Below are 13,649 nucleotides of genomic sequence, written 5' to 3'. Positions count from 1 at the left end.
TTGAACTTGCTGTCCCATATGCACTCCAAAAAAAAGTGAATTCCAACAGCTACTATGTTATCTTCTTGTCCTTGGAGCAGGCACAGAAGCATTCATTTGTAATGTTATTGAGGACTTTGAAGGACGGTTGCACAATCCAGTCCAACAAGTAATTGTTGAACGCCCACTATGTGCAAGCACTATTTCGAATTATGCCGTTCTCACTGGCAGTAAATTCTTTCATTTGGGAACTGGTTTTAGTATTACTATTCTAAATAAGAGGAAGGAAAAAATGGATGATCTTCATAGACCAAAAATTTTGAATAGCAATATGATTCTCTAGTTCCAATAGATTTTCACTTTGAATTGTTCTATCAAGCATTTATTAAGTACTAACTGTGTGCCAGGCCCTATGCTAAATATTAAGGATACTAAGAAAGTCCAAAACAATCCTCAGATATTCTCATGTAAATAACTACGCACAAAAGGGATATATGCAAGTAAAGGACACCAGCCTTGGGGTGGGGAATTGGGAATAGCTTTTTGAAGAAGGCAGCATTAAACTGCTTTTGAAGGAAGCTGAGAAATTGAAGAGACAGACATAAGACAAGGCATGACACATGCTCTCACTTAACATTTAATTTGTTTGTAAGTAGTCACATGTATGTGATTTTTGATAAATTTGTATAGGAAAACAAACCTGTGGGTGTCAGCGTCTTGCAGCTGATGGTGACAGACAAGGATTCTTCGCATAATGGCCCACCTTTTTCCTTTTCTATCATGAGTGGAAATGAAGAGAAAGCATTTGAAGTTAACCAAGAAGGAGTCCTTATAACCTCAACGGCCATAAAGAGAAAAGTAAAGGATCATTACTTCCTTCACGTCAAGGTATTACCTTTAACTGATTTCAGGGTTGGTTTATGATTACAGATGTGTTATTCTCTTATGATCTTGTTTGTGCTCCTTTTTGCTATCCCTATTTAACCCCCACTGTCACTTTTCCCCCTGCTATTAGTTAGTTGATGTTCTCCTTGCACTTGAGCATGAACCATGAACATATTTTCTTATTTTACCAAGATGATGGCTGGACTTCTTAGGCCACTTGTCTTCATAATTTTTCTTATCTATCTGTTTTCTTTTTACATGATACCTTCTCTTAGAAAGAATTACCCCTTTCAGGTAACATTTTTATAGCCTCATTTTCATGGTGGACAAATTGCCGCAGTCTGATTTCCATCTGAAGAGAGCTGTCTGTAAGACTATTTTAAAATAAGTGCTGTAAAAGAATGTTGATTTCCTTAGGATGAAATGAAGTATGAGAAAGTTTGCTTATGATGTTGCTTTAGGATAAGAAAAGCTAGCATTTGTATAGTCTAAGGTTTATACATTTTACCACGCTTTGCATATCTTGTCTCCTTTGATCCTCACAAGAATTCTATAAGGTAGGTGCTACTATTACACCCATTTTACATATGAAGAAACTGAAGCAGAGAGCTTGTGACTTGTTCAGACTCACACAGCTGGTAAGTTTCTGAGGAATGATTTGAAACCGGGTCTTTCTGACTTCCAGGTCCAATACTCTGTCCACTATAATACCTAGCTGCTTAGAATCCATTGACTTATGGCAGGGATTCTTAATGTGGGGTTCATGAGCTTGTTTTTTCAACATTTTGATACCTGAATTTCAATAAAATCGGTTTTCTTTCTAATCATTTTACTTTATGCATTTAAAACCATTATTTTGGGAAGGGGTCCATAGGTTTCACAAGATAGTCCAACTGATAGGCGCTCTGAACCTCTTAGTTAAGGGAAGTTTCTGTTAAAAGGCTTGGCAACAAGCAAAACATTGATTTTCCCTTCTTCTTGTAGGTGGCAGACAATGGAAAGCCTCAGTTATCTTCTTTGGCTTATATCGACATTAGGGTTATTGAAGAAAGCATCTATCCCCCTGCCATTTTGCCACTGGAGATTTTCATTACTACCTTTGGGGAAGAGTATTCAGGTGGTGTCATTGGGAAGATCCATGCAACAGACCAAGATGTCTATGACACCTTAACATACAGTCTTGATCCCAGAATGGACAACCTCTTCTCTGTCTCCAGCACAGGCGGTAAACTGATAGCGCACAAAAAGCTAGACATGGGACAGTACCTCCTTAACGTCTCAGTGACTGATGGAAAATTCACCACCATGGCTGACATCATGGTGCACATCAAGCAGGTCACACAAGAAATGCTCAACCACACCATTGCCATCCGCTTCGCCAACCTCACCCCTGAGGAGTTCGTCGGGGACTATTGGCGTAACTTCCAGAGGGCTTTGCGGAATATCCTGGGCGTGAGGAGGAATGACATACAGGTGGTGAGTTTGCAGACCTCGGAGCCTCAGTCCAACCTGGATGTCTTACTGCTTGTTGAGAAATCTGGTAGCTCCCACGTCTCAACGAAAGTTCTCCTGCACAAGATAAACTCATCTGTGGCCGACCTTGAAGAAATCATTGGTGTGAGGATCCTCGAAGTGTTCCACAAGCTTTGCGCAGGTCTGGACTGTCCATCCAAATTCTGCGATGAAAAGGTGGCTCTCGATGATAATGTCATGTCAACTCACAGCACTGCCAGGCTGAGCTTTGTCACTCCCCGTCACCACCGAGCATCTGTGTGTCTTTGCAGAGGTAAGAGAGTGTCTCACAAAATCAGTATCACTGTGGGGTCTGTGTCTGTGTGGAATTAAGGGAGAAAATGGGAGAAGGGGACGACATCCCACTTATCTCTTCCATGGAAAAGACTGTAACTAAAAGTATCCTTTCTTCCTATCTTCCCTGCCTCAGAGGGAAGATGCCCCCTGGTTGATCATGGATGCGAAAGCAATCCATGCCCTGAAGGTACAGAATGTATTGCTGATCCAAAAGAGGAAACATATACGTGCATGTGCCCAGGTGGCAAATTTGGCCAGTGCCCAGGTGAGATTTCACTTACTGTATTTCAAAGCCCAGACTGCCCCCTTTGAAAAAAACAAAAAACCTTGTTCTCTTATTCTCATCTTTTTTTCTTTGTTATTTACAGTTGGTTCATCAGTAACATTTACTGGCAACAGTTTTGTCAAATACCGTCTGATGGAAAATGAAAACAAATTAGAAATGAAACTCACCATGAGACTCCGAACTTATTCCACTCATGCAGTTGTTATGTATGCCCGGGGAACAGACTACAGTATTTTGGAGGTACACACAGAACCTTTTCCTAATTCTGCAGTGTTGCATGTCTTTGTGTAATCCATGAGAATCTAAACTTGTCTGGCCATTTTTTTCTCTTATCATCATCAACAACAACAACAGTAATAGTAATAGTTCACCTTAGCACCTAATTTATAGTTTGCAAGTTACTGTCTTCTTGCCTGCCTTCTAAGGTAGGGAGTGCAAGAATTACTATTTACATTTAATAGAGGAAGAAGCTAAGGCCTAGAGGACTTAAGTGACTTGTCCATGGTGACACAGGTTAATAAGTGTCAGAGCTAGAACTCAGGCCTTCTGACTCCATCGCCAATACTTTGTCAGCCATTACACCAGATACTTCTCTTGAATAAAATTCATCATTATTATTCTTTGAGAAGTATTGAAATCTCACATTTAAGTAAGATATTAGTTGAGACACAAATGGTGAAATGAGTCTTCATTTCTTTGCAGTTGTAGATGTTGCAATATGATTAAGAACTTTTTTGGCATATTAAAGCATAAACATATTGTTACTAACTGCATAAGTATACAGAGCAGGAAATGGCAGACTGTTCCAGTATCTTTGCCAAGAAAACCCCATGTTTAGTATGGTTCACAGAGTTACAAAGAGTCGGATACGACTGAACAACAACACCACAAGTATACATCAGCGTTGATTGATAGCTATATACTGTTAACATTCAGAATCCTTTTAATATTAAATCTTGAGCTTTGGCATTGTAGCACGTGTCTGTAGTAAGTCTCCTGCTGGGGAGTCTGCAATGAGTCTTACACAAATACACTAACCCCTTAGAAGTACATGGCCACTAGATTGCCTGAGGAGGAGAGAATCAACCTAGGTTGGAAAAATGGAACATGTTTAAAGTTTCCATGTCAATAAATATTGGAATTGGGGCCATGTGTAGTTAGTGCACTTCCTGCCTAGGGGAGATTAGGGTACCCAATCTCGGGGGCTAAAAAAGGGGACAGTTAGGTGGTACAGTGGATAGCATCAGGAGGATCTGAATTCACATATGGCCTCAGACACTTAGTAGCTGTGACCCTAAGCAAGTCACTTAACCCTGTTTGCCTCAGTTTCTTCATCTGTAAAATAAGCCGGAGAAGGAAATGGCAAACTACTTCAGTATCTTTGCCAAGAAAACCCCGAAATGGGATCATGAAGAGTCTGAAAAATGACTGATAAACAACAAAAATTAAATCTTGAGAAGAATTGAGAAAGTATCCTTATTAACTGGACTGAAAGCATCAAGATTTAAACCATTTATCATTTAAAGATCTACAATAATGTGTCTTTAAAATCAGACTGACATTAATGTTGGCTAAAAGATATACTTTATTTGTAACAGTATACAGTTATTGGTTACTTTTAAACTGCCTGGATGAGTAATTTGTATCCGGGTGTTTAGATTCCTAAAAGAACTGTTGTGGTTTCTCTGTAGGATCAAGTCCATTCATCTCTTCAGGAAGCATTTTATTAAATGCCTGCTGTGTGTTAAATACAAAAATCTTCCCCTCCCTCCCCCCCAGTCTCTCACCCATATGTAAATATCAGAATTCTTCCTGTATTATTTGATAAGGGGAAGGGAGTAGCTGAAAATCCCCAAAGAGTACCATGAATGTTAATAGTATGCTTTCATCACAGATCCACAATGGGAGACTTCAGTATAAATTTGACTGCGGAAGTGGGCCTGGAATCGTCTCTGTTCAGAGCACTCAGATAAATGATGGGCAGTGGCATTCTGTGTCCCTTGAAGTGAACGGGAACTATGCCCGGCTTGTTCTAGACAGGGTACACACAGCATCAGGAACAGCCCCAGGTACTCTGAAGACACTGAACCTGGATAACCACGTGTTTTTTGGAGGCCACATCCGTCAGCAGGACACAAGGCCTGGTAGAAGCCCTCAGGTCAACAATGGCTTCAGAGGCTGTATGGACTCAATTTATTTGAATGGTCAAGAACTTCCTTTAACCAGCAAACCGAGAAGTTACGCCCACATTGAGGAGTATGTCGACGTGTCTCCCGGGTGTCTGTTGATGGCCATAGAAGACTGCTCTAGTAGTCCCTGTCAGAATGGGGGCATTTGTAACCCTTCACCCAGTGGAGGTAGGTTTTATTGTATTTTTTCTTTAAAATTCTTCACGTGGCACCCAAACATACAATTTAGGACAAGTCCCTTTGTCGGTTCTTGATGTGTGTGCTATTGTTAGCCAGATCACCAAGAGGAGAGTCAGATATTTCTCTAAAGTACAATACAGGAATTCAGCCACTTGCATACATATCATGAGGTAGCGTTTGCCACTCGGATTTTATGGATCTTAGAATTCTTCCTGGCAACCGGGCTTAAGAAACAGATGCTGGACTGACCGCTGAGCATCTGTTGCTAAGTCTCAGTCACATGCTGGGGAAAAGCAGAAGGGATGCACTTCAACACCTGTCTTCCAGTGTTGAAGACACCAAAGGCATAATTGACCCTGAAATCCCCCCAAAGCTCCAAAGGACCATGCCCAAGGAAAAGTTGGAACTGAGCCCACAGACCGATACCGGACTCCAGTTCTTGCAACATTAGCGCATCAGCCATTGGAACCATGAACAAGGACTGCTGGAACCCCACTACAACATGTGAACATCTGAATTTATAGCAGTTGCTAAATCCCTTTTGTCACTGCTGTGATGCCTATCGGCTAGTTACTAGAAGTGGGGAATGGGAGGAATGGATCATTTGGCTTCCTGGGCAACATTTAGCTGGCCAGTAGCCAGAATCTCAAAATAGACTTTACAAGGACAGTGATAAAATACACCTTATGCTCCCTTCTGCACTGCATGAAAAAATTAAAATTCCCCATTGTATGGATAAGAAAGTCAGACTAATGAATTCAGATTTCATGTCATAGAGACTAGTAGAGAGCCATAGAGGATAAAATGTAGGTTATTTATAGTTAAAAGAGATAGAAGTTTTTTTTCTTTGTTGAGAAATGGGTTTTAAAAAACTATCAACTTGAACCATCATTGCTTCTTCAGATATTTTTATGAAAAAAATAATCATTTTGGTTTACCAAGCCATTTAAGAGTTGGAATGGGGCTGAGAGGTCATCCAATACTGGACCTTCCAACAACATTCCTAAGAAGTTGTCATTCACTCTTTTTTTTTTTTTTTTGGTGAGGCATTTGGGGTTAAGTGACTTGCCCAGGGTCACACAACTAGTAAGTGTTAAGTGTCTGAGGCTGGATTTGAACTCAGGTCCTCCTGAATCCAGGGCCGGTACTTTATCCACTGCGCCACCTAGCTGCTCCATCATTCACTCTTTTTTTTTTTTTTTTTTTAGTGAGGCAATTGGGGTTAAGTGACTTGCCCAGGGTCACACAGCTAGTAAGTGTTAAGTGTCTGAGGCTGGATTTGAACTCAGGTCCTCCTGACTCCAGGGCCGGTGCTCTATCCACTGCGCCACCTAGCTGCCCCCATCATTCACTCTTAAAGAAATCCAGTGTTAATAAACTCAGACATTTACTAGCTGTCTGATCCTGGGAAGGTCATTTAACTTGTTGGTTACCTTAGTTTTCTCAACTGTAAAATGAATAGTAGCAGTGTCTTGAATATATCAAGCACTATATAAAAGCTGATTCTCCTATCCCCTCCCCCGCTTCCACGGCAGCTCGTTCCACTATTGTATAGCGATAATTGTCATTAAGTTTTACTGATAGTTCAGGAGAAAACCTACCTCTCTGCAACTTCAGTCATTGCTCTAAGGTCTACACAAGGTGAATCCATCTCCCATATGATAGCTCTTCCCATGCTTAAAAACAGACATCACACCATTTTTCTTTATAACCAACCCCACTCCATTTCATTGATCCTCATATGGTAGATCTTCAGTCTCCTCACCATAGTCTAGATGTGCTCCGCTTTGTGAGTGTTCTTCCTGCTGTGGGGCAACAAGCATTGAACTTCACGCTCCAGATTTGACCTGACCAGGGCACGGCCCAAAAGTACTACCCCCTCTCTTCCCTTCTTTTGCACCCATACCTTTATCACCACTGCAGGAAGTCTTTTGCCCAGGTCACAAAGTTGATTTATATTGAACTTTCAATCCACTAAAATTATGAGTTTTTTTTTAATATGACCTATTTGTCAAGCAGCATAGGACCAAAGCCATCAAGAGATAACTACCGCCATATTGAAATCAGTCTATTAGTGCCCACTCTTTGAGTCCTATCTTTTAACTAGTTTTGAATCCACCAATTTAGTATTTCACAACTCACATCCGACCATCCTGTCTACAAGGATTGCTTAAGAGACTTTGTGAAATGCTTTTCTGAAATGTAGGTTTCCTATGTCAACAAGCACTCTAAGGATCAAAGAGTCTAATAATAGTAACCCTGCCAAAAAGGAAACAGTGTGACCTGACTTGTTCTAACTGATGACTGATCATTGTTTCTTTTTCTCAATGTTTACAGACCATTCCTCTAAAGATGTCTATCTCTTATCTTGTGGTCCTTCCATTCATGATGATTCAGAGTGCACAGAAAGCAATTCAATAGGGCTTTTAGTGCCCTGGGATATAATTTATCCAGGCCTATTGACTTCAATTGATTGAAGGCAACTAATTTATAATAGTAATAAATAATAATAACTAGCATCAACATAGTTTAAGGTTTGCAAAGGACTTTACAAATATCTCATTTTTTTCCTCATGATAACCCTGGGAAATAGGTACGATTATTATCTCCATATTTATCGATGAAGAAATTGAGGCAGGTAGGATAACTGTCTTACCCCAGGGTCACACAGCTAGTAAGTAAATGTGAAATTTGAGTTCAGGTCTTCCTGGCTCCAGCATATTATCCTCTGTGTTACGCCGGTGCCCTGAGGTCTTTTCTTTCCAATTCCCTCACTTTGTAAATTAGGAAAGATGTATTTTGTTGTAGGAGCAGTTTCCTCCAGACTGGATGTAGGAATAGAACAAGCACTGTTGAAGAGTCACAGTCTAAAACTCCACTAAGTAAGACTTAGAAGGTCTGTTTTGAAATTAGTTGAACATATAAGTATGAAGAGTAGCTGTTATACTTTACCATAGTGACGTGGAGATGTGACATTATAGGGGAAAGAGTGAATATAATGGATTTAAAACGAAGTGCCTTTTCCTTTTTTGATAATTTTAGATTTGTCTCAGAATTCCAGATAAAAATGTAGCATAGGGGGCAGTTAGGTGGCGCAGTGGATAAAGCACCAGCCCTGGATTCAGGAGGATGTGAGTTCAAATCCGGCCTCAGACACTTGACACTTACTAGCTGTGTGACCCTGGGCAAGTCACTTAACGCCCATTGCCCCACCAAAACAAAACAAAACCAAAAAATGTAGCACAGATAACTAAATGTTTCTGACTTAAAATTTCACTTCCTATCAACCCTAGTTATCCTAAATAAAAATGGAAAGGTATGTCATAGTTCCTTCCTCAGTGCCTGAGTACGGAGTTAAGAAGACATAGGTTCACATTCTTTTTATACTTGTGTGACCCTTGAGTGGCAACTCTTTGAGCTCTGATCTCATACGTTCCCAGTGGGTTGTGTCCATAGAAGGAGTTCTATGCTGGGTTCCCCACCATGACAAAATGACAGGTCCTTTGTGCATTCACAAATCTAGAATAGACTGGTGGACCTCAGAGTTGTTAGGGACTTCAGTGACCACTTAATCCAATCTATAATGGATCAGGAATTGTTCCTCCAACGAGTTTTCATCCAGCTTCTACTCGAAAACCTCCTTAGGTCTTTCTTACCACCCAAGGTAGCCTATTCCACTTTTGTACAACTCTGATGGTTAAGAATTGATCATGAATGAATAATGAGAATGCATAAGGACAATGGAAGGCTTTATAAGTTAATGAAGTATAGCCCTCAACCTTCCTTTAAAATTAATTGCACTTGAAAGCAAAAGCTCACAGAGTTTGAATTATATCATAGCATAATTTTTCTTTTCTCTTTTTTTTGGGATTATTTTAGGTTATTATTGCAAATGCAGTGCCTTGTACATGGGTACACATTGTGACATCAGTGTGAATCCGTGTGCCTCCAATCCTTGCCTCTATGGGGGAACTTGTATTAGAGATAATGGTGACTTTGTCTGCCAGTGCAGAGGCCTGTACACTGGACAGAGGTATGTTGGCTACTCTTTCCCTAGTAGTTTTAAACCTCTAGTGCTCACTGCTACTTTTGTCACTAGCTATTGAACTCTCTATTTGCTTGGGGTTTTTTCCTATTTTCATTTCATTGTGGGTTGTTTTTTGTTATTTTTTTGGTTTTGACCCTGAAACAAAAATATTATTATTGATGCAGTTTTATGATTTCTCAGGTGTCAGCTGAGTCCATATTGTAAAGATGAGCCATGTAAAAATGGTGGGACCTGCTTTGACAGCTTGGATGGTGCTATTTGTCAATGTGAAGCTGGTTTTCATGGAGAAAGGTGAATCAAATTAGTCACATTTTACATGTGTAGCTTTGTTTAACATGCTCCAAATTAACATATATGGTAAAAGCTAACTAATTTGGATCAGACAGTGTGATAACCTAGTCAATAATTTTATTAAACTTTACTTTTGTACTAAGAAAAATAAATTTTGCCTAAGCAAATTACTAGTTTGGACAAGATTTAAAGTAAGTAAACGAAGAGACTTGTCAAGGACAGACCATCTTCAGTACATGCAATTGATGTGTGATTGGCAATGAATACAGTAACTTTTCAATGAATAAGTCATTCTAGCAGATCTAAGAACCTCTTTGCTCTATGTTGATCTTCCATTTATTATATATAAGAAACCTCTAGGAATAGGGGCTGGACCCATGATTTCATTGATAGAAGGAGTTCTCAGTAAGGATCTTCACTCCAATTTATCTTAGAAAGTTACCTAACATGAAACATGAAGACACAATTACCATGGGGCCTCCCCTTTGTCTACAAAGGAAAGAGTGATTTCCCAAAGCGAGGCCACCCCACCCCAGAGATGCTCCTATTTATGCATGGCATTGTACGGACTATATCAATTCAGTAATTCAGTAAACATTTATTAAGCACTGGCTGTATGCTAGACCTTATGGATACATCTGTGTGCTAGGCACCGTAGGCCCTTCTTCTTCGAGGGTACTTAGAAGTACATCTAGTGGAAAAGACAAGACACTCACATGAAAAATCACATAGCATTAGAAGAGATATTTCACGGCAGGAGTTAAATCAGTCCCAAATAGGTACATGGGTGTTGACAAAGAAAGGGCCATAAGTTTAAAGAATAGGGAAAGATCATTCAGGGAAGGCTTCTTGGAGAAGGTGGAAGCTGAAGTATAGCTAACATTTGTTTAGACATAAAGAAGAAGGCATGAGAACAGTTGTGGAACTGGGAAGAAGCATGTTGTTATAAACATGAAACAGTCAAACAGCCTGACAGGAGAGGAGGGTTCATGTGGTAGAAAATAAGGCTGGAGGGGACAGCTAGGTGGCGCAGTGGATAAAGCACTGGCCTTGGATTCAGGAGGACCTGAGTTCAAGTCAGGCCTCAGACACTTGACACTTACTAGCTGTGTGACCCTGGGCAAGTCACTTAACCCTCATTGCCCCGCAAAAAGAAAAAAAGAAAGAAAGAAAGAAAATAAGGCTGGACCATATTTGCAAAAGACTGTGAATGCCGCAGTAAAGAAAGTCTGGGCTTTATTCTCCTGTAAGTAACTAGGAATCATTGAAAATCTGCGGGCAGGACTTTAACATCCTTCAACTCAAAGCATTACAAGTGCCTCCTTTCTTTAGCCACTTAAAAAAAAAAGTTAAAAGCCACTTCTAAGAAAAAAAAGAATTGTTCTCCACAGCTTTTCTATTTACCATATTTAGCAAAAAGTGAGAAAGGACTGAATTTTGGGTTGATTGAAGTATTCAGCACATTCCCGAAGCTTTAGAGCAAGAAAACATCATTGAGAGTGACTTCTTAAATGTTGAGATGATTTTATTCTCTGTTACCTTGGTTTTTTTCCATATAACTTACTTTATTGCCAAAGCACTATTTTAGTCCAAATATTGGAAATGTTCCATGTGTAAACCTCAGGATGCACAGTCCGAATCTGTGAACACTTATTTGGTTGGCAAATCAAGAAAGTTTGTTTGAGCCTTTGAGTTTCAAATGATTCCCTTACTCCTTCGAATCTGAGAAATGCGACCTGTAGAAGAGCAGTTTTTGAAAGGTCCATAGGATTTAAAGCTAGACAGGACCATAAAGATCAGTCTGACACCCTCACCCCAAACCAGTTTTATAGGAAATTAAAACCCATTTGCCCAAGTTCAGATGATTAATCCAGAACTTGAAACCAGATTCTCTGATACCAAATTCAGTGTTCTATCATTTCTCCACTCAGTCTATGTGTTGCAAACTATTTTCAGCACTGGTAATTTTTTTTTTTAATGTGTATTATCTAAAACAAAATAAATTGAACTGGGAACTCTTCCTAACCGTGGAATTGTCTTAACAAAAAGCTACCTATCATTCATCCTTGACTATCATGTCTTTCCTACACGTATCTTTTCTGGATTAAACCTAATTTCATGTGAAATAGTAGGTTTATTCTATACTTTATATAGTTGGTCATATATCAGAATCGGTGTCATAGTGCATTGAGAACCAGCTTGAAAGCTCAGAAGACATGGCTTCAAGGTCTACCTGACACATAAAAGCTGTGTGAGTCAGTTAACCTTTTATTACCCCAGGAAACTCTGACAGGAAATTCAAGAAGAGTTATTGATTTGTTTTGGTAAATAGGGGGCTTCCTCACCAGTGTTTCCCATACCAATGCAATTACAGGTTCAAACAAACAAACAAAATCTCTCTTGATATAGGTCGCAAAAATGGACTAAATCCCTCTCTTTGTTATAACCAATAAGTAATTTTCATCTATTATTGAGTTTTCACATTTAAACCCAATGTCTAAGTGAATTAAGGACAGATTACAAACTGGGCCTTCTCTTCAAAAGACCAAAAAATGTGCTTTTGTAGAAGGGAATTTTCCAACAAAGGAAAAGTTTCTGAAGTTCTACCATCACTAAAAAACCTCCGGTTTTTTTGTCATTGCTTTTATATTCTTAACTTTCTTTCTGGCAGGTGTCAAAATGATATCGATGAATGTGCTATCAATCCCTGCCGTAATGGGGCTCTTTGTGAGAACACCCACGGCTCTTATCGCTGCAACTGTAGCCTTGACTATCGAGGAAAACACTGTGAAGACTCACTTCCCAACAAGTATGTTTCAACTCCATGGAATATCGGGTTAGCCGAAGGAATAGGAATCATCGTGTTCATCGTAGGCATATTCCTCCTGGTGGTGATATTCGTTGTCTGCCGCAAGATGATCCATAAGAAGAAGAAGCACCAAGCAGAACCTGAGGACAAACATCTGGGACCCACAACAGCTTTCTTACAAAGGCCATATTTTGATTCAAAACTTAATAAGAGCATTTACTCTGATGTACCTCCCCAGGTGCCCGTCCGCCCCATCTCTTACACTCCAAGCATTCCAAGTGACTCCAGGAACAATCTTGACCGAAATTCCTTTGAAGGGTCTGCCATTCCAGAACATCCTGAGTTTAGTACCTTCAACCCAGATTCAATGCATGGACACCGAAAAGCTGTGGCTGTCTGCAGCGTCGCACCCAACTTGCCTCCCCCACCTCCCTCAAATTCACCTTCAGACAGTGACTCAATCCAGAAACCCAACTGGGATTTCGACTATGACAGTAAGAACCCCTTTTTTCCCTCATAAATAAAATGTTGCTGGGATAAGCCTTGTTTTCAAGCATATGAAAGAAGGCAACAGGCCACATGCTAGGCCATGCTACCCTCTTATCTCCTGACTCTGCATTTGCATCAGTTTTCCTCCATATTCCTAATTCTCTCCCCTGCCCCTAGATTCCCTGCCTTCCTTCAAGAGTCATCTCAGATACCACATTCTACAGGAGACTTTTCTCACTCCCCTGCTCATTTCCCGCCCACCCCCCCACCCCACCCCAGTAGAGCTTTTTTTCTGAGATCATCTTCCATTTACATGGTATATATCATACATACACAGTTGTTTGCATGGTGTCTCCCATATTAGAGTCTGAGTTCCTTGAGGGGAGAGACTTTTTTGCCTTTCTTTTTAGTATTTAGAGTGCTAAGCACTTAATATATGCTTGTTGGCTATGCAACTGAATAAGCAGTGAATTGCGCAAAGATTGGGAGTATGTAGATAAAGAGGAAACAGCTTATGTACCCTCAAGGAACTCAAAATTCTATTAGGCTCTACTACATTTTCAGATAAGTATGTATAAGGCAGTGAGTGAAATAGAGAAAAGAAGAGATTAAAGGAATGGACAAGGGATATTTGAGAAGGGAGAGTTCACTAACAGCTAAGAGCATCAAGAAAGGCTTCAAGGG

General features: G+C 40.0%; 1 protein-coding gene across 7 annotated transcripts in view; it reads left to right on the top strand.

The window, feature by feature from the left end:
• Nucleotides 1-13,649, top strand: part of FAT1 (FAT atypical cadherin 1) — a 169,644-nt gene that overhangs the window by 141,723 nt on the left and 14,272 nt on the right. For all 7 annotated transcript variants that reach the window (XM_043970380.1, XM_043970379.1, XM_043970376.1 and 4 more), the window contains 8 exons: nucleotides 670-867; nucleotides 1,849-2,650; nucleotides 2,807-2,938; nucleotides 3,042-3,199; nucleotides 4,854-5,316; nucleotides 9,208-9,361; nucleotides 9,557-9,667; nucleotides 12,339-12,970. In XM_043970380.1, the coding sequence (XP_043826315.1) occupies nucleotides 670-867; nucleotides 1,849-2,650; nucleotides 2,807-2,938; nucleotides 3,042-3,199; nucleotides 4,854-5,316; nucleotides 9,208-9,361; nucleotides 9,557-9,667; nucleotides 12,339-12,970 (2,650 nt within the window). The remainder of the gene's footprint in view (nucleotides 1-669; nucleotides 868-1,848; nucleotides 2,651-2,806; nucleotides 2,939-3,041; nucleotides 3,200-4,853; nucleotides 5,317-9,207; nucleotides 9,362-9,556; nucleotides 9,668-12,338; nucleotides 12,971-13,649) is intronic.

This window comes from Dromiciops gliroides, chromosome 6 (assembly GCF_019393635.1).
Source record: "Dromiciops gliroides isolate mDroGli1 chromosome 6, mDroGli1.pri, whole genome shotgun sequence".
NCBI lineage: Eukaryota > Metazoa > Chordata > Mammalia > Microbiotheria > Microbiotheriidae > Dromiciops > Dromiciops gliroides.
Note: the sequence above shows the minus strand (reverse complement) of the source record. Positions and strands in the feature narration are given on the sequence as shown.